Here is a 20,733-nt window from a genome sequence, read left to right as displayed (position 1 = left end):
TAATAATGGTTTAAAACATGTTGCTGATCCTTTCATATATAATCATCAAGGTTGGGAAAGACCTCCAAGATCATCAAGTCCAACCTTTGCCTTGTAATGCATAACTTAGACTGAAAATGTTACAGTTTATGTATGTCCATTTATGTCTGGGTTAATTTTGCTTCAAAAGAATAATCCCAGTTTGATGTTTTCAAATCATGAACAGTTTTCTTCAGAACATCTTTTAAAAATATCTGAAAACACACTTCTGTCACAGTCTCTTGGTTATGGTGTATTTTTTCCTGGGTTTCATCCTGCAGGTGGGGAATAAACCCCTCTATTCCTTGGTCTGTGTTTAATAGTAGTTTCAAATGCACATTTTTCCAAAAGGTCCCCTTAAAGAAAAGGGTGACTCTGAATTTACAGTGGTTTGAATGGAGGGGGGAAAAAAAATCCACTGAATCAGTGGGGTTATGCCTGCAGATGCAAAATCCAAATTGAGCCCCTTGTTTGCAGTTTTGGAGAAGTAAAATGGAGAGAGAATAGAAAACACATGGCAGGGGATGGATCGTGGAGTTGGTGACTGTTATGTCTCACACCTCAACCTTTCCTGCCTGGTTTGTTCTTTCCCAGGTTTAAGGAGCACTGAGCTACAAGAGCAGAGCTGGAATAAGGACTGTGCCAGTGGTCGGAGCTCTTCCCTGAAATCCAGACTTCATGGGATGTATTATTCTGTATTTAAGAGATTCTGTTTGGTGAAGAACTTTGCACCATTACTGGAAAGCAACGTGAGAAATGCAGCTGGTAACTCCCTGAAGCTCTTTATTTTTGCACATGAGTAAGTACCTCAGGATGGCAACTATTCATCAGGCGAAGAGATGGGAACTTTGGGAAGGTTTTAGCAGCACGCCTCAACTGAGCCAAAGAGAAATACCAAGTGCCTTTTTTGTTTCTTTTGATAGGATGTTTTTAATTAAACTTATGAACTGTGTTTTTGCCAAAAATCAAGGCGAAACTGGAGCAGAAGGAAGTTGAAGTTGTACCAGCCCGGCAGTGGCTGTCCCAGTGTCAGTGAGCGAAGTGTGTGTTTCTTATGTCATCTTGTGTACATTGAGGGCATCTCTTTGTAGAGGACAATATCAGCTGGTTATTAAGATGTGCTGCTATTAGTATTTTGAAGCTGCTCAGACAGTAGCCACCCACTGTATTATTAGTTTTTAACTACAGTACTACTTCCCAAGGACAACATCCAGCCTTTTGGTAGGCAGTGGAATGGAATTTACTCTTGCCATGTACTGCAGTTAGCAGTTTTCACAGAATCTCTGGATGAGTGTTAGTCCTCAGTTAGGATTGTGCAAAAAAAAAAAAGGAGTCCTAAGCAACAAAAAGCAGCTTATGAGTCAGAATTTCCAGTGGGGGCTCTAATGATTTTCAGGGCATTATAAACTGACTGTGCAAACGTCACATAATTGTCTGCCAGGCTAGGCTGAAATGAGAGGTGGTTTCTTGTGAACTGTGAGCTGTTTTTTTTCTTACAGCACTTGTGGCTTGAGCAGATGAGCTGCCTCAGTGCCCACTTGCCACAGGGATCTCTGCTGGGTAGTCGTGATTTCAGTGCTGGGGTGCACACGTGGAAGTTGCAGATCAGGGCCTTAATATCCAGAAATCTCTCTCAAGTGGCTCATTTCCAGTGGCTCTGAATTTCAGATTTGGAGCCGAAATATCAGAAAAATTACCTGTGTGGGCAGTAGTTTGTAAGAGAACATTTGAGTAACTAGTGTTATCCAGCAAATAGATGGTTTAATGTCTTCAGAACATATAATTTCTTTGTACAGCTGCTTTGCAAACAGATGTTTCTGTGATTCTTTTCTTTTTTAAGATGTATAAAGTGAAAAGAAATCCTTTTTGTATGAGGTGTTTATACTTAAATCACAAAGGCTAGATAATTTAAACCATGTGTTGTCCTTAACTGTATTTATTAAAGCTCTAGGAATATGTCTTGTTCTGAACTATGCTCTTAAGTTCTGTGAAACAATGCAGCAGTCTTTACACTTGATTAACAGAACACTCTAAAACAGTCCTGCAGAAATGTCCCATCAGCTGCTGGTGTTGTGTTCCACGTGCTGGCACAACACCTAATTTCCAGGGCTGTAATTTTGTAGTTGCTGAGTCTTTTGGGTCACTTCACTGGTTTGATTCAGCACCTGATTTATGCTTGACTTGAACACTGTAAGAAGGGGCTCGTTTTAGAAGGAAAACCTCAGTGCCACAGGGCCTTAAGGAAGGTATTGGGTCCTTGCAGAGGAACTGTAGGTAGGCCCTGTCCTGTCCCTGCACTTACCTGGATGAATGGTTGACTTCACACATTTTGGGTAAGCCTGTTCAGACCACTGGGGAAGGTCTCGACATCTGAATGCATGAATCTGGGCTGTGCTTGGGATTTGGGCTGCAGTTAAATGTGAAGGAATTCTGCAGCAATGTTACTTGAAAGGACTTCTATCCCAGTGGACTGAACCAGCAGAGCTTTATATTTTTATTGAAACAATTCAAACCCTGCTGCGCTCAGATTTTGAGAAGCTGTTCCCTGTGGGCTGAGGTCTTAGTTTAAAAAGCTTTTGGTTGTATTTTGCAGTTACAGGCTGTAAAGATACTTAACTGTGTTTTGGGTTTTACTTGTTGGGGCTGCTGCTGTTATTTATTTATTTATTTGAATAGCTTTTGCACTTCAGTGACTGGGGTAGGGGTTAATGACGAAGCTGGAGGTGCTGGGCTGAGGCCTTCCTTGCATCGATTGTAGGCAGGAATTGGGACTCTCAGTCTGCCCATATCTCCTTCCATGTCAATCTGCAGCATTTTGGTTCCTCCCAGCTACAAAATTGCTGGACAAAAAGACAAAGATTTGCTTTTCGTTCTTGAAAACTGAAGATCCCCCAGGTTGTGGATAAACAGTGTGTTTTGTTAGTATTGGGTGTCAATATTCATTGATCTGGAAATGAGCAAGACTGACAAAGTTGTGTGTGTAGAAATGTGAGTGACCAGTAGGTACAACCAAATTTAAATATCATTGCAGGGTTCATTTGTTGTTTTTTAATGCTGGTTATTGTGAATTTTATCCTTTACCAACCTGTGTTGAATAAAAACAGATTCTGTTCTAAAATGAGAAGTGATGACTACTTTATCTTTTACATCTCCATGAAGAAATGCTCCATTTATTGGCTGGAAGGACAGATGTCCCTGCTGGGACAGCACTTCTGTCTGTTGTGAGAGTAATGAAAATGGCTCATTAGGAGAACAGATTAGAACCTTTTGTTTTAAAATCAGTGCCCTTCTTAATTTCAACATGTAATTTATTTTCGTTTTGTGGAACTGTGGTTTGTACAACATCAGTATTTCCAATCAGCTGCATCAGATGGGTATATTCTGCTTACTTTGGTGTAGCAGGGAAGGAGATACTTGCCCGAGTCCACCTTGACACATAGTTTTGAGGTGACTTTTTTTGTTGTCTGCCTGGCTTACTCTTCAGTATATATGGAATTGAAATTGAAAAGCTTCACCCTTTCTCTCTTGCTCTAATCACCTTGAGTATTTGTTGTTTTGATTCTGTTAGGATGTCTGATGGGATCTGTGTGCCTCTGCCTGAGATAAAATGTCCAAACGACAGACGCGCTGGGGAAAAACTGACTGGAAAGGAAAACAATTTCTGGTTACAGAATTTCTGATCTAAATGTGCCTGAAGGGCCTTCCAGGAACAGGCAAATAATAGCTGGGGTGCCTTATAAAAGAAGGGAGACCAGAGCCCCATTTTTTTTCTGCCTGATGGGGAGCAGGAGCCTCCAGCAGGTCCTTGGACCTTTGGGAACACTCCAGCTGTTGCCAAATACATGTCAGTGGAGGTTTGTCTCCACTGTGTGTAGGAAGGGTTTATATAGGGTGGGAAAAAGAAAAACAGGTAGCAGGGAAGGTGGTGCTGTGTTCACAGGTTGCTTTGAGACTCCTTTTGCCTGTAAGTTAAACTGCTAACTCGCTGCATGCACTGAGACAGACCTACTCCTCAATGTTTTGTCAGTTAGGAAATTCCAGGAGGGATTCTACTATCCATTTCAGGAGGTTATTGTATTTTCTTCTGGCATAATATCCTTAGAATAACAACTGGGATCCACCAGTATGTTTATGCCAATGTTGTGCTGCCTCTGACTTTGGCTGACCTCCTCATGTTTAGGCTTGGGAATCTGTTGGGTTGCTGCTGGTAGGTTTCTCCAGTGACAAATGTTTGTATGGGAAGTGCTGCTGAAAACTAGGCAGGTGTAAGATGGTGTAAATGAAAGCAGAGGATGTTTAGAGCCGTTGGAGGCTGCTGGTTTTCATACGGAATGAATTTGGGGAAGATTGTTTACAATTCCACCAAATGATGAGGCCCGGAGTCAGTAATGGTGGTGTTTTATGGTCTGAATGAAATTTTGTGGCCTGTATATTAAGTAAATAGTTAGATTAGATTATTTCATGATTTGTCCCAACCTCTGACAGGATATTCTGATTGCTGACCTACATCACTTTCACCCTAGAGCCAGTCTGGTTTGATTTTGTTTTACTCTCTGCTGAAGCAGCCACGTGATGGTAGGGACATGTCCTGCCGTGCCTGGGGAGGGACTGCAGACCCCCCTGGGGGGGCTGTGTCTGTGTCCTCTGGGGCTCTGGGAACCTGGAACTACATTTGCTGACATGCTGAGTTAAAAATCTGACTGTCATCCCTACAGCTGGGCAGAGGGAAGGGTAAGATTGAGCTGCTGGCCGTGCTTCAGTCTGGTGCCCAATGACCTTAACATTGTGTTTTGTGTCTCACTGCCTGAGTTTAATAAACTGGCTTGTTACAAAACGTTAGTTGTTTCCTTCTTTGTCTCCCTTCTTTTGGTTAGTTTCCAGTTTGGAATAAGGAGATAATTAGTTGGTGCGTGGGGTTTGTTTTTACTTTTTATCCTTTGTGTTTCCGCTCTATACCAGTTACCCTTTGGCTGCAGTGAAACATTCACAGCTGGTAAATTGCAAATACAAAAGCCAAACTTTCTTTTAGGCGTGTTCCAAGAACCTGCTCATCTCCTGCAGTAGGAGATCATCTACAAAAAAATGTCCAAAGTCTCTTTTGATGCTGTACTTAGGGTTTATCTCCCTCCTTCTCTTACAGCTGTCAAATATTTACCCTCTTTTTCACAATATTCCCTTTGGTCCAGTTGTTTGTTTCAGCAGAGGGGGACACTAAACTGACTTCACGTGTACTGCTGTGTAAGTATAAGCACTGGAATGGTGTTACAAGGCTGGAGTTATTTTCAGTTTGTCTGCTACCTAAACAGGTGGTCTGAATTTCTTGGGTTGTTCAGAAACCAGCGGCAGCTTCTTGTGTTGAGGCCAGAACTCGAAGCAGCAGCCTGAGTTCACGTGCTGAAACAAAGTGATCAGCAATTTCTGAGTTCTCACCTCTTTTTGTGATACAGTATGGGCAGCCCATGATAGCTAAATTACATACAGGCAAAACTTTTGGAAGGAGTGAGTTTCTTCTGAATTTTTCTACCAACACAGCGGTGTTATTTCTGCTGCAAGGACGGAGTATTATATTCGAGTCTGAGTCACCCAATTTCACCACAGGCCACATGAGGCTTCAGCTTAATAAGTACAGCAGGTTCTGAATAAATTGCTCTGATCATCTGGTTGGAAACAGCTGAATGTTGTGTCGTTCTGTGGCACAGTCTGCAGGTTTAGTTTTATACCAGTAGGTAACAACGGGATTCAATTTAGCCATCACTGTTAGAAGTCTTCATAAAGCTTCTTCTCCCTTTTCCTCTGGCTTCAGCTTTCGTGGTACATGGCAGGAAGAAAGTGTGGTAACAAAGAACCTGAGAGGTCACAAAAAAAAATATCAAAAGCATATTCTCTCTTCCAAATTTTGCTCGCTTGCTTGGCACCAGGGGAAATCCACTGCCACAGCTGTTCCGCATTCTGTCTGCAAAAAAGGTGGCTGAAAGTAGAGGAAAATAGAACCTTCTGATTTCCTTGCTCTGATTTTTACAGTGGCAGTTCTCAAAATAGGGGTCACCAGCCCAAAAAGGCAGAACTGGGTGGACTGACAAATCCAGGGTGCAGGCAGAGAAGCCCAAGAATGGTTGGTTTAGGACTAATAGCTGTATTAGATTAGACAAAATAAATTGCCATGCAGTTCCCTGTCAGGCAAATGATGAGACTCTAAACTTATCCCAGACATCAGCAAATAATCTTTTGAGGAGGATGAAATCCTTCTCCAGCAAAACACCTAGAAATGGTGCTGGAAAGGATGAAATTACCTGAACATCTGAGGCAGAACTAACACATGCAGTTCTCAGAACAATTTTCCCTGTCATTTGAAATGAGACCTCTCAGTAGAAATGTTTCAGATGATGTAAGCCTTACAGTAACAGGGAAAACAAAGCTCCTGTGTTTGTCCTGCTTGAAATCATCTAATAAAATAATGCATCTGTCAAAGCAGCATTTAAATGTCATTCCTGTGTGTCATCAGAAAGGAAATGTTATTCTGAAATGCAGACTGGTTCCTATACACAATTTTTTCAGACTTCCCAGACCCATAAAAGCAGTCAAAATGGATGATTAGCAGCTCTGGTAGAGTCACCTTATGCATCCCTGGAAACATCAGGAGCTGCCTTCTATAAGTTGTTTTTCCTGTCTGTTGTTCAAGCACAGTTGAAATTGCCCTCATAAATGGATTCTGTTGGGAAAAACAACAACAAACAACACCATGATAAACTGCCTTGCTAGTCTGATTTTTTTTTTTTAAGCCAAAAAAAAAAAAAAAGATCTAGTGCTGGGTGACTTTCCAACAAGTTTAGTATTCTGTGGCATGAATCTGTTTTCAAGCAAGTTTGTCCAATTAATTACCTTGTGAATTACAATTTGATTCACCCAGAGTCAGATCCTGGATCGTTTTGGAGCAGGCAGCCTTTGCTGGGCTCTGCCTGGCCCAGGTATCCAGGCTGCCTGCTCAGCTGATGCTCCCTTGGGGGGATGTGCTGGGCTGGGATGCCAAGGGCAGGATGCTTTCCCAAAGTGATCCTTGATGATGGATTTTGTGTCCTGGGAGGACTCTACCGAGTTTAAACCTTTAGAATGAGAAGCAGAGCTGGTTGCTGAAGGCTCTCAAGGGATCCTGGCAAAAGAAACACAGGGCAGATGCACCTGGGGAGCAGCAGTGGCAGCACTGGGGAGAAACTGGACTCCAAAAGCAAGAGGAGCAGTAGTGTAGTGTTGGGATGTGCTAATCTTGTAGGAGGTTTGGGTATCCTCATGGAGGACTCAGTGGAAATTCCTAAAATTAATATTCAGCAATGCAGGAACAGCAGGTAATGGTGGTGTTTGTTGCAATATGATGCTGTAGCACACCAGCAACATTTAATTCATGGAGCCACCACGTGTCTCAGAGGGGTGTGGGTGTGTTTGGAGAGGGGGAAGAAAACATGTTCATAGTGGATGTGATGCCTTAAAGCTTTGTAGAGCCTCTCACAGCCATGGAATGTGCACACAGACGTGGACACACAAACCAGGCACCTGCTGAAGAGCAGCTCCTCTTCTTCAAACACAGCTCCAGTCTCAGTGGCTCGCTCTGGGAACGTGGTGTGTTTGGGTGGGAGGAGGGGAGAGGGGTGTGCAGAAGGAAAGCAGGCCAAAAACACCATTTTATTAAGTGAAACAAAGTGGTGTGTTGCCTTTGGCTCTCTCCCCCTGGCGCGAGGGTCAAGCTCCAGAGCAAGCAGGGCTCGGTGTGTCTGCAGGGATCCTGCTTTGCTGGTGAGTGATTCCAGCTCCGTGGCTCTGCTGCCCTGCCTTGGGCAGGAGGATGTACTGCTGGCTGGGGGGCTGGATGGCAAATTGCAGGAAGGTGTCACCCCGTGGGTGAAGTGGGGCTGGGGGAAGAACGTGGAGCCCTTTCGGCCGTGGCAGGTGAAGGCACTGAGGCAGAGAGTGGGGAACAGAGCAGAGGTCAGAAGAGATGGTGGTGATGGAAGAGCAGCAGGAGGGAAACAAAGAGTCCCACAAAGGTGTGAGGTTGAAGAGACAAGCTGCACACAACACTGTGCCCTTTTTAGTGGAGTGTATGTTCTTGATCACAGTTTCTCATCTGAAAACTTGTTTGCTGCCGATAGGAAGCTTTTAGGCAGGGACTGGGAACCAACAGTTCGTTTTCTTCAAACACTTGGACAGAGGTAGAGATCCAAGGGAGGGAAAACCTTCACATCCGGTGTCCAGGTTGTGTGGAAGCAGCTGAAGGTGGCAGGATAGGGTTACAAAAAAAATCTGGGTGAATCCATTCAAATAAGAAGGAAAAAGAAAGAAGAAAGGAAGAAAGAAGGAAGGGAGGAAGAAGGACTAGGAAGGAGACATGGCTTCAGCTGTGTTGGAATGTGACCAGAGAGGACCCAACCACCAACAAAGCCCCTGTGGGAGAAGCTTCTCACTAAAAGGTTTGCCTGGGAGCACCTCTAAGAAAAGGAGGGTGCAGAAGGGGACAGGAGATAAGGGCTGAGACCCAGCACTGTGGTGAAAACTTGGACCATGTTCAATGAAATGGAGGCTGGAGAAATCATAGTGAAAAGTATTTAAAAAGAAAAAAAAGTTAAATTCAGGTTTTGTACAAGGTACTCCCTCCCCCCATAAACTATTTCCGTTTCATTTGCTATGTTACTTCAGCGCTGCCCTCTCTCCTGACCATACCATTAATTCATGATGTTCTCTGTTTCCTCAGGAAATTGGATTGTCTTATTGCACAAAAATCTCAGTTCAATTTTCCTCAGTGAGAGTTTCTGGCTTTCAGAGTTCCAGAGGAAAGCTTATGTACCTGACATGGATGAACAGTCAGGCTCAGGAAGTAGGAGACAAGCAAAAAGAAGAGCCACAAATGTGTTACCTCAAAGAAGGCACTAATGACTTCTCATCCAATCTGTTGAGTTTCTTTGGTTGTGACCTGTGATTTTTGGAGATGATGAGAATGCTCTGGAGAGGCCTGTGATGGGTGATTGTCTAGGTAGTGCTCCCAGGAAAAGAAATACTCAACATAGTTTTGGGAATGGCAAGAATAGTTAAAAATTTGACCATTTCATGCTGCCTTCAGTGTTCTGGTGGAGCAGATCAGGCACTTCAAGTGCTACAGGAGGCTTTTGACATCTTTTTCACACAGAGTCTGTGAGGGTTTTTTTGGCCTCCCCCCCCAAAAGCAACTTTTATTGAGAATATGTGCTTCTGCCTGTAAATGGAAACACCACTGTGCAAACAGAACAAATACAAGAAAACACATACATTATGTAAAAATGTTACGTATTTGAGGTATTATCAAGCTATTTATGAAGACTGGTATTTTAAAAATAATGTTGACATAAAAGGTCCAATTTTTAATGTACTGCAAAGAACCGTTCAAAGTTCCTCTCTGCTGAGCCCCCCCCCAGGAATTCACGTGGCTCTGCTCTGGTGTTTATGGGATGTGGGTGTGATGCAGTTGAGGTGCAGTTTCCCAACCCCGAGTAGTGAAACGTTTCACAGACGTTCCTGCTGCTGTGATGGTGGTTCCTGTTGTGGGAGGGGGTGATCGTCAGCGTGCAGACCAGGAGGCACCCGGGGATGAGTCAGGGATGCAGCAATGATTCCCTCCTGCTCTGCCCCTGTCAGGTCTTTGGCCAAGGCACAAGAGGGACACCCCTGTCCCCCAGGCCCCACATCTGTGGAGTGTGAAACAGATTACATCAGGGCTGGAACCGGTATTAGCAACCCTTAATCTTCAGTTTGCCAAGACTTCAGGGTGTCTGAGGTCTGCTTGTCAGAGAGATGGAGTAGCTGATTTACAGTGAGTCACTGCACAGCCCTGAGCTGCTCAGATGGCAGTCTCCCAAAACAGGCATCTGAAGGAGCTTCACTTTCCTGCACCACATAAAATGCCAGGCAGTTTTCTTCAAGTCGAGCCACGTATCCCTTCCCTCCCGTTTGGGATCATGGGCTGCAGCCCCCGCTCAGGCTTTCCTGCCAAGAGCAAGAGCCAGCCTTGCCCCGTAGGGGGAACTGATTTTTCCACTTCTTGGCTATCATCCCTCTGCATGATCTAGTGGGTGACTCCAGGCACACTTAATTTCATTTATTTTTTTTTCCCCCCATCAGCTCTTGAAAATTCCAGTTGGGTCTCCTAATTTCTTCCATAACCTTATGAAAACACGGCTTTCCTAGCTGGGCTTTCCCAGAAGCTCCACTCCAGGGATGCAGGAGGCTCGTTAGCAGCTAGTTAGGGGATGTGTGGGGGTGTGTGGGTGTGCGTAGGTACACTTGGCTCTCTTCAAACTTTAAATGAAGGCCTAGGAACAGAGGCTGGATTGAGGAGATGGGAGTGGAGTGAGAAACAAAGGGAAGAGGTAGAAAATGGAAAGCAGAGCGGGAAGGGAGGCTGAAGATCAAGGAGAGAGGTGGCAGTGGAAGAGAGACCAGCCCAAGTTCTCTGTAGACAGCGAGCAGCACACCACACCATGGCATGGGGCATGGAGATTCCTGAGGTCCTGTGGGCTCCTGGGGGGAGGAAAGGGGTCACCTGGGAGGTGATGCGAAGTGCTCTTAGTGAAATCAGGACACAGGCTGTGCCAAGGACCTGGTGCTGCAGTGAAAAGAAGCACTTGTGGAGGCTGAGCTGCTTCTGCACCCAGCAGGGAAAGACAATGGGCTTGCACCGCTGGGAGACCCTGAGGAAATCAACCTGGGACCTGCCAGGTATTGTAAGTGCTTCAGGAAAAAGGTTTATTAATAAAGTTCCTAACACACAGCAGGAGAAAGAAGGGTTTTTTTCCTCAACAGAGAAAAGTCAAGAAATGCCAGATGCTGTATTGGACACGTGCTTTCCTAAAGTGAAATAAAGGGTTGCCCATGGCTTGAGTCTGCTCTTCTTCTCCAAGCCAGCACTGCACACGTGGACAGGTTTTTGTGAGTCAACAGGGTTTGCTGCACTTTTCCAAGATCTGAGCCTATTAACTGGTACGTCTGAGCGTTGAGACATGAGAGAACTACTGGTACCCGAATTTTAACAACAATGGTAAAGAGAATAAAGGCAGCATTGTCACTGAGGTGGCCAACGCTGCCGGATTAGAGAGCAAAGCTGGCTCCTGGGTGAGTAACACGACGTCTCCCGCCCACAGAGCTCCGGACCTGCACCCTGGTGCCCAGACCAGCCACGTCAGAAGATGTCACAGCTCTCTTCTGACCCACGTTCCCGGGGGGTTGCCATGGAAACCAGGTGATTGCAGCTGTACTGTGTGAGCTGGGAATGGGGCTGGGGCGAGCAACAAGCCCCAGAAATGGGGCTGGAGCCAAGAGTGATGTGGAGAGCTGAGGTGCTGCGTGGTGAAGGGCCAAACATGGGTTTCCAGGGGCAGATGATATAAAGGTCCATATGGACAAATCATACAAAGGTCTCGAGATTAATAATCACTCGTTCTCTAATTAACATTCAATATGATCATTTCCAGGACTGGTCCTGTGGAAACCTGGCAGTGTACAAAAAAAATTGTGCAAAGAAGTGAGCTAAAATTTCCATATGCAGCAAGGAATATTCTTTCCATGGGCTTATGGAAAGGAGTGAGAGCTGGGCTGGAAAGGTCAGCCATGCTCTGCATGGAGGAGCTCACACTGCCACAGCAAACCTTTAGCTGTTAACAGAGAAAACTCCAAGGGCAGTTAATTCCTGCATAAAGTCTGCAGGACTTCAGGTTTGTGGGGGAGAAACATCCAGGAGAAAAAATGGCGAAACACCAAAGATGGTAAAAGGAGGGAGATAAGACTGAGCAAAATAGGGAGAGGAGCTGTGGGAGTGAAGGGGAAACCTTCCCATCTTGAAAGGCAATCCAGTGTTTTGGCAGGTTTGAGGAAGGTAAAGCAGTAGGACAAGGCCCTGTGGGAACGTAGAGATGGACAAACCTGCAGCTGAAGGAGGGGACGTGCAAGAGAAGGAATTAGTGGGCAGAGGAAGCACCTGGAAGGCTGAGACAGGGAGTAGGTAAGGAAAAACATTAATTTTAAAAATTCTCTGTTTTTAATTGTAGGCAGTCTTTGTTGAAAATATATCACTGTCCTTAAAATACCTGGCCTGAGTCACACTCCAGCTGCCCATCACCTCCTAGGACCAGACTGCACCTTGCCAGTCACAGTGGCTCAGGAGGCATTTCCAAACACAGCCTTAGACCCTAATCAGCCCCCTCCAAGGGCACTCAGGTACTTTCTGTGCTTTGCACCAATCCCAGGGTTTTCTCTCCCTGCCTTTCCAGGTGGGGTGAGCTGTTTGGTGCTGTGTCCAGCCCTGCAGCCTCCCAGGGCACAGGGCAGGGGCAGGAAGGGCACCCGGATGCCTCACTTCATCCCTGAGGGCAAGGAGAGTCAGAGCAGAGCAGGGACTGAGAGAAGAGGGTTCAGCAATGACATGTGGAAGTGCATTTCTCTGAGAAAAACTGAACAGGAGATCTTTCACTGAAAGGTTTAAATTACTTTGGGTTTTTTTTCCCTATCTCAATGCCTTTGAAGATCACTGCCCTGCACTTCCCAGGTTTGGATGTGCTCACAGCAGGCTGCAAGGGGAAACTAATTTCTTGAGTGCTGCAGGAAAAACAGGTTTTAGAGAGGCTGGGGGAGCCACCTTGTGAGCATGGCAGCTTCAGGACTGGAGAAGCAAGTCTGGGAAACCCCATGCCATGGCTGTAAATAGGTGAGTGAGATTGGTAGGAATGCTTTGGGGAAAGGAAAGATTTGGAGAGGCTATTGCATAAGGATGTTACTACCTTGAGACATGTCTGATGAGGGCAGATCCTTGGAGGGACTATGAAGGCTGGCAGTCTGTGGTGCTGCCCCACCTCGTCCTCCATGGCTCATTGCCTCTGTCTCTTCTGCATCGTTGCAGCTGCAGGCAGGGATGGGAGGGGACAGGAATGGTGCCATCCCATCCCAGACCCACATGGAGAGTGGCCTGGCCAGCCCTTTTGATCCCCAAAGCTTTTCCCTCTCCCTTTGAGCAGGGTTTGCAGCACGGGGAGATCTCAACCCACACAAAGCCAGCGTGGGTGCTTTGTGCCTCGACAGCAGCGAGTCTGAGGGCAAACCATGTGTAGTCTGAATATCCTCTGGTTACACCTTGGAAACCCTAATAAAGCTGCCTCTGAACCACAGACACGGAGTGGGTGCCAGGACCGGGAGACAGAGGTGCCTTTTTCAGTCCTTGGGAGTGACATCTGGCTGGGGCACTGCCAGGTCGCTGGGCCAAAGGCTCAAGCCCCACAGCTCTCCAAAAGGCACACCTACTTTCAAGGTTTGAGTGTACAGAGAGGTGTGTGTTGGCCTCAGTAAACAGCTTAGCAGGGAAGGCAAAGCAGAGCTGTGCAACCCTTGATGTGCCACCTGTGGTCGGGGGGAAAACAGCCTGGTGCTGCCCTGGGCTGGGCAATACACTCCTGTAGGGCAAATGCTGGATAATCATTTTCTGGCACTGTGTTGCCTGGATTTGGCCCAGCTGATGAACTGTTGAAGGATTTGATAAGATAGGACAGTGCTTCCCAATCGTTTCTGCCCCACACTGCACAGTGTATAAGGAAATAAGGAGATTTGGGAAGGTCAAACCAACTAAAGGCAGGCAGTTATCTCAGGGAACTGCACATCCTCTTTGATGAATACTGTCTTTCAGGCATGGACTTGAACTGTGCCTTCAATTGCATCAGGCTTTTGTTGTAATTTCTGAGAGCTCAGCTTTGGTAGATTCCCTTCTACATGAAAAGTTCTTGAAAAGCGCAATAGTCAGCAATTTTACAGCAAAGCAATTTTTCCAACAAATATTAATGTAATTAAGGGGAGATGTGTGTGTGCTGGACCTTAAGGAACACTATTTTAAATACACGGGGAGAGTAGATAGGACAAGAAGGATGGGAAGGCAGGACTGGGATCATCACCTGGATTTCAGAGCCTGTCTTTTTTGCTGGCTGGAGAAGCTGGTTGCTTTTTAAAATAGAAATCAAAAGGTAGATGCTCAGCAGTGTGGGACTGATCATTAGATGTCTCAGTGATGTGTGGTCAAATCCTTCAATGCACCAGTGACCTTGTCTGACCACTCCAGGAGTGGGTCATCGCAGGGGGAGATCTCAGCCCCCTCCTCTACAAGACCAAATGCCCCATGTGCATTTCCCAGTGTGAGTGCTCTGGATGCCTCTTTCTAAATGCCTGCATTTTTGTCCTCCTGGCCATCTCCCTCAGGTGCCTGCTGCTTGACAAGGTCAACCAAGGCACTCAGGTAAAACAGGATTAAGGCAGAGCAGGGGATGAAGGGATGGGTCACCGAAGTCGTGACCCATGTACAGAAGCAGTGGGGTTGATGTGGGAGGGCTGTTGCAGTGGGAGAAGCTGTGCCCATGTCAGAATAGCCATGGGGATAGCCTATGGAATTATCCAAGGGATTAACCTCCAGGATTATCCAGTTTGCAGGATAGTTTGTGGGATAGGCTGAAAAATAGCCTAGAGGGTAACCTCCAGGACAGCTTATGGCGTGATTCTGTCACGTGCAGGGGCAGGAGTGGGACTTCGATGGTCCATGTATGTCCCTTCCAACTCAGAATATTCTATGATTCTATGGGATAGACTGCAACACCGCCCAGGGGACAGCCCAGCAGCGGCAAAGGATCTCTCCTGGAAGACTTCCAGTGCCAGCTCCAACTGGCAGCAGAAGAATGTGAAGCAGAGGCTTGCACTTCCCAAAGGTGTCACCTTGCCACTGGCTCTGAGGGCTTTAGGAGTTCTGCTGGCTTCAGTCTGAAAGGCCAGCCTGGCTCTGCCTCCCAAACGGGCTCTGGGACCTGCTCAGCCCCCCAGCCCTCGGGAATCCCTTTCACTCAGAGGCAAAGCCCTGCGTGTTCCGGGGCAGCCGAGGCTGCTCCTGGTGCCTGAGCCTGTGAGTCGGGAGTGTCTCACTCCGGCTACAACAAGGCTTAGGGGTGGGCAGGGTGGGCAGCACCGACCCCGCTGTCCCAAGCCCGGCTCTCCCAGCCTGCAGCACAGAGGGAGGTGGCCGGGAAATGTTCTTGCAGCCCCTCCATCAGAAAACACGGCGAGCTGGCGCTGTTTCCAGGCTTGCAGCCCATCGGGCACCTCTCGCCCTGCGAGGGCGGAGGAACCGCTGCCTCCAAACCTCTCTCCCGTCCGTGACCGAGCATCACCCGCCGCTGCCGCCGCTCCGGCTCCCCCGGGCTCTGCAGCGCAGCACAGCAGATGGCATTCGGCATCCGCTCCGAGAACACACCGTCGGATGCTTTGCTCCCTCCTGTTTCTCGGCTGCGCCTTCTCCCAGGAGATGCCTTTGCCAGGATATTTCACAGTCCCCTAAAATAACAAATTCCTTCTCTCCGGGGGTGGCTGGGATGGCGGTGGGCGAGAGCATGGGCTTTGCACTTTCTTCATGCTTCTGGAGCTTACAGGGGGAAAAAAAGAAAAAAAAATAAAACTGCTGCTTTTTCTTTTTGTCCTTGTAATGATGACAGGAGGGATGTGGGAATGGAGCTGCTGGCTTTGGGCTGAGATGGTCCGAGCCCCAGCTGCTGCGTGTGTCTGAAAGCACTTCCAACACAGGGCACTTCCAGGTGGGACCCTATCACACTGCTTGCGGGGTGCGAGCAGCTCACCAGGAGAGGCACTAATGAATAATTATGGTCCTATTTCATCACAAAATCAAATTACGTCTCTCACCACCCTGATGCAGGAGGGTTTTCCCCCTCCTCAGCCCCCCCTCCCCTTCTCCCCCCGAGGGATAAGTGCCACATGGTCTTGTGCATAACAGGAGCTGGTCAGTCCCAGGGGCAGAGCCACAATGCCGATGCCCAGCAGCTCTCAGCCCTAAAGCCAGGAGGGGTTGTTGCTATGGGAATGGAACGGGGACTCGCAGAGAGCATCTGGAGCCTGTGTCTTTCCCTGTCCGAAGCAGCTGGATTTGGAGGGAAGCAAAACTAAAAGGAGGTGGCAGAGAGAGACAGAGGCACAGCAAAATGCATGCATGTTAGAGGAGGGACCTTCCCAGAATGAGAGTACAGTGGGATACAGAAGAGCGGGGACACCAAACTGCCAGGCAGCGGTGGCTCGGCTTGGTAGGATAAACCTGATTTTCTGCTCCGTTTGACACTGGAAACAAGTCCGGTGAAAGCCCAACAGTAGCAAGATGGGATCTGCCTCCTCAACTTACCGGCCCAAGTGTATTTATTTGGATATTGATGGAAGAATTCAAAAGGTACTTTTGCTGTTTTTCACGAAGTAGCGTCTCCGGACGGCGGCTGCGGGGCTGTGTTCGCTGCACGACTCGTTTCTGTGCCGCGACTCAGACGCGCGTTTGCATTGAGCGCCGGTGCGGGCTCCAAATCCCTTTCTAAGGGGAAAGGGGGGGGGGGGATCTTGAGTGCCTTCTGCTTTGTACACGGATGTTTATTTAAAGGGGAAGGGGAGGCTGGCAGCAGGGGAGGGCTGGGCGCTGCCAGCACTAACTCGCTGCCAGCTCTCCCTGCCGGCGTTGGGGATCCTGGGGTTTCGCATCCCTGCTTCCTCGCCCGGAGCCGCGTCGCGACGCGTTTACAAAGTTTTGCCTGCGGCGAGGCTTTCCCCGCAGGCAGTGGGAGCCGGGAAAGCACCGATTCCTTTGGACACTGCCTTCCCGGAGGGTTCTGGCGATGGGCATTTTCCCGGGGCCGCGCCGAAGGGCAGGCGGTGCCCGGCGGTGGTGCCGCCGCATCGCCGGGGGGCTGCGGGGTCCCCGCCGCCTCTGCCGAGCTGTTCGTGAAACGCCGATAAAGCGTTAATTAAAACTTTCCCCTGCCATTCGCCTGCCTTGTTTGGTTAACCACGCTTCACAGCGCAGGGGGAACTGCGGGAGAAAATGTATTCTGGCTGAAAAGGGAGAGCTCGCACGCTGCCGGGCTGACGGCCCACTGCTTTTAAAGAGAAACAATCCGCCGCGCTTGTGCGAGTCTTTTTTTCCTTTTTTTTTTTCTTCTTTTTTTGTCAGCAATTCTTTGGCCACAAACCAAGTGCCTTTTCTGTAGCAGAGAGCTGCTGCGAGGCTCCCAGAGCAAGTAAACTCTGACTTGCACAATGCGAATCTCTCGTCTTCCTGCTCTAAATTTTCATTTCATCCATCTTCGCCCTTAGTTTCTCCTTTAAAAAGAGACAGGGAAGATGCCCTTTCTCTTCCCTCCCCTTTGCTGTGCGAGTGACAACAGAAGTGACTAAATAGCTGATACTCACAGTCCCATCCCACCACGCACGTCTCCGTTGCCTACAGTCACTGCCCTGGAGACCCAACGCGACCGCCAAAGTCGTGTCCTCAGGAACAAGACCTTGGAGAATCCAAATCTGTGCCAGATTTCCCAGAGAACGCTGCTCCTCTTCATCTGTTTTAGGCGTGCCCCTCTTCCTCTGTCTTCTTGTGCCACCGCGGGCTCGTCGGTGCCGGCTCTGCTGAGCTGAGGGCACTGATTCTCTTTTGCCGGGGCTTAATTAATTGGTTACCTGACAGCCCCCCGAAGCAAGGTTTGTATGGAGCTCCCTGGTACCTGTACAGTTCAGTACAAAAATGTTTCCGCATTTTGAAAGAGTGCTGAGCGTTTCCACAGATATCAGTAAAGCACATTGTCATCTATACTGGCTTAAAAAGAAAACAATGCAGCATTTCTCAAGGCAGCCTCTGGAGAGTACTTTTGACACTAAAAACACAGAAGAGGCACAGTCACATGAGCAAGCAAATGCAAACTCAGGCGGTATTAAGGGGTTTTAAGCTCGATAAACGTTATCTGTTTCTTTTGTCAGATGTAAAATTCCATCTGTGCAGTGTTTGGAAGGATTCCTGAAGTAAAAGTGCTGTGTAAATGGGGTTCACCCAGCGGTAAGCAGGGCATATCTCAGATTCTCCTGCCTCCTCAGTAACAACATCATTAGAAAGAAGCAGAAGGGGGAAAAAAAAAAAAGGCAACAGCCCTTAATCTTCCAAGGAATGTAGCATTGGAGGCTTCTAAAGGGAACTCATTAAATCAATGCTAAGCTACTTGTCAACCAGTAACGGAGGTATGAGCTTCATTATAACAGCACTTGTTGAGTTTGAAAAGGCTCAGCTCCAACTTGCAACTGGCCTGCTGGTCTCACAGTCGTGCCATAGAGGTGGGCACTCGTTGTGGTGGCAATTACTCACAGGCAGTGTTGTGTTTCCGTGGCCTCATCCTGTGCTGCTGACTTTGGGAGGAGCTGTTTCACCTCGGCACGGGGGTAAATGAAGGGACAAACCCGGCTCAGAGAGCCACACGCTGCCTCCCCCGGGGACCTGAGTGTTGCAGAGGAGCCCTTTGGAAGCGCTCTGCAGCGGGAGTGTGGAATTAAGCTAAGTGGGTTTGTGTGTTGGCAGGTCCCCGGGGGCACAGCAGGGAGGGCAGAGGGACGCAGGGATTACGAAAGAAGAGCTTGCTGGCTTTGAAATCCTTCCCAGGAGTTAGGAGAGCCAGGAGGCACCATCAGCAGGGGTTGAAGGCAGGACCACACCAAGGCCAGCACGTCCCAGAGGAAGAGCTGGGGTCCATATCTGCAAGGCCAGTGCCAGTAGCCTCCTGAGGGAGGATGGTGGGAGGCTGGGAGAAGAAGGAATTCCAGCCCACTGCTGCTGTGCATCACTCCTACATCATGCTGGGGAATCCTAGCCCCTACCTCCACAATTTCCTCAGCTCCCACCCTCTCCCCTTGTCCCCATCCTTCCTGTGCCCACAAGGGCTCCCAGTTGTTTGTCACAGTTTGGTAAACTGGCCTTTCAGAGACATGACCAAAAATGGCCTTCACCAAAGCTGAGCACAGGGGTGGGCTCTCCAGGGGGCAGAGCTGACTGAACATCTCTCTGTTCTGGGGCACCAAGGGCTCTACACTGGGAGGGACCTGAGGTGACCCACCCCAGCCCAGCTGACACCACCCATGGTACCCCCACAGGCACCTGAGCTTGAGATCCCCAAAAGGGTGGCTTTGAGCTCTGCCCTGGTCAAGGGGCAGGGCATGAGGGCCTCCCATGGGAGAAGTAGAGCCAAATGTAGTAGGAAGTGGAGGGGATGGCCATGCCAGAGCCGTGGGAGAGGGAAGATCAGTGTCTTTGGGATGTTACAGCTGCACACCAAACCAGGGCTCTGCACAGTCAGGCTTCAAAGAGGTCACTCGTTCTCAGAGCTGATTGAAAAATGAAATTACAGCATAATTCATTTCCCATCCAGCACCTACATAAGGGGATGCACACCTGGGGGAAACAATTGCCGCTCAGGTTATTTATTTTTAAAGGATCCTCTCTCCCAGAGACAGGCAGGAGTTCATTACCTGCCTGCCTGGACACACACGTGCCCCTGGGGTTGAGCACACAGGGAAACACATCCATGTACCAGCCCTGCCACAGCCTGGCCTGCTGCTGGGTGAAGGAGAAGACAGCAGGACAAGGGGAAGCCATGGCTGTGTTTCATATAGGACGAGTTGATCTCAACACACCACCATGAGCTGGGATTTCTCGTGGTTCCTGGAGTGCCACTAGATGGGGTCAAGCATCCAAGCCCCCAACCTCAGCCGAGAGGTGAGGTTTGCTCTGCCAAACTTAAGCTGGATCTGGAGTTTTATTTTCCTTCATAGTGTTATTATTAACCCTTTGGCTGCGTTTTTTTAAGAAAAATTTCTATTGATTCTGTTTTGAATTAAAAATCCACCATCAAGGAAACGTTCCCCAGCTCATACCCAATCTTTTTTTCCATGAAGAAACTACTGGGAACATTTTCTCTTGACCTTTGAGATTTAAATGGTAGCAGAGCTGAACCAGCCAGTGGCCTTATTCTCAGCTGGGTGGCTTCCTGGCTCTCCTTTTCAAATGTCACAGGGTAGTGGCTTTGCTTACAGAGTTGCAAGGAGTTCCTCTGAGAAAAATGCTTAATTCAAGAGGATTTATGTTTCCAGTGACTTAATCAACATCATATTTGTATCAAGCATGGAAAATCAGAGGGGTACAGAGCCTGAACTAACTGGAAAAAAAGAAAAGGACCGCTGCCTTTGTCAAGGATTCCATGAAATCACTCAGTGTGGTATTTTCCGCTTCTTCAGAAAGCAAGTAAAGAATTCTAGAGTCATTTTTCTGGTTTACTGAGTCATTCTGGATGTTTAACAGAGAAATTACCTTCTTTTTCTTTCGCAAAGGAATTTATTGAGTTCAGGCTTTCTGGGTGTCTACTGAACTGAGCCATCCACGTCCACTGTTCCTCTTGGAACACAAGGAACAGGACAAGGCTCAGGCAGCATTTTGGTGCCGTGGCCATCGCATCGATGCCAGGATGTCAGCGCCCAGGAATCTTTCCTGTCACGTGAGCTTTTCTTTTGAGTTAGAGCAGCAGCATCTGTGGTATAAAAGCCCAGGCTCCAGCAAACCCAACAGATTTTTCCAAAGCTCACCATGCTATTTTTAACACGCCAAACTGGATTCAGATTGAAAACAAAACGCAGAAGAAAAATAATGATGTGACAGTCCCCTCAAGGCGATGAAATGTTTTTGCATCCTGATGACTCTCTCAGCACATGGACCCCACCCCTGATCTTTTTGGACTGATGATTTGGGGGAACACCCTTTCATCTGCCAGCCATCCAAGGGGTGCACAGGGGGATGTTCATGGGCAGTCAGAACATGGACAC

The 20,733-nt window shown here is 48.0% G+C and overlaps 2 protein-coding genes across 11 annotated transcripts in view; both read left to right on the top strand.

Annotated features, from left to right (window-relative positions):
- Nucleotides 1–3,136, top strand: part of SLC37A1 (solute carrier family 37 member 1) — a 39,204-nt gene extending 36,068 nt beyond the window's left edge. For all 10 annotated transcript variants that reach the window (XM_051770817.1, XM_051770826.1, XM_051770825.1 and 7 more), the window contains one exon: nt 613–3,136. In XM_051770817.1, coding sequence (XP_051626777.1) covers nt 613–628 — 16 coding nt within the window. In that variant the 3' untranslated portion in view covers nt 629–3,136. The remainder of the gene's footprint in view (nt 1–612) is intronic.
- A 12,744-nt stretch (nt 3,137–15,880) lies between these two features.
- Nucleotides 15,881–20,733, top strand: part of PDE9A (phosphodiesterase 9A) — a 50,304-nt gene continuing 45,451 nt past the window's right edge. Inside the window, exon 1 of the mRNA XM_051770827.1 lies at nt 15,881–16,285. Coding sequence (XP_051626787.1) covers nt 16,217–16,285 — 69 coding nt within the window. The 5' untranslated portion in view covers nt 15,881–16,216. The remainder of the gene's footprint in view (nt 16,286–20,733) is intronic.

This window comes from Manacus candei, unplaced genomic scaffold, assembly GCF_025592945.1.
Source record: "Manacus candei isolate 608988 ecotype Guabito, Panama unplaced genomic scaffold, ASM2559294v1 h1tg000126l, whole genome shotgun sequence".
Lineage (NCBI taxonomy): Eukaryota > Metazoa > Chordata > Aves > Passeriformes > Pipridae > Manacus > Manacus candei.
Note: the sequence above shows the minus strand (reverse complement) of the source record. Positions and strands in the feature narration are given on the sequence as shown.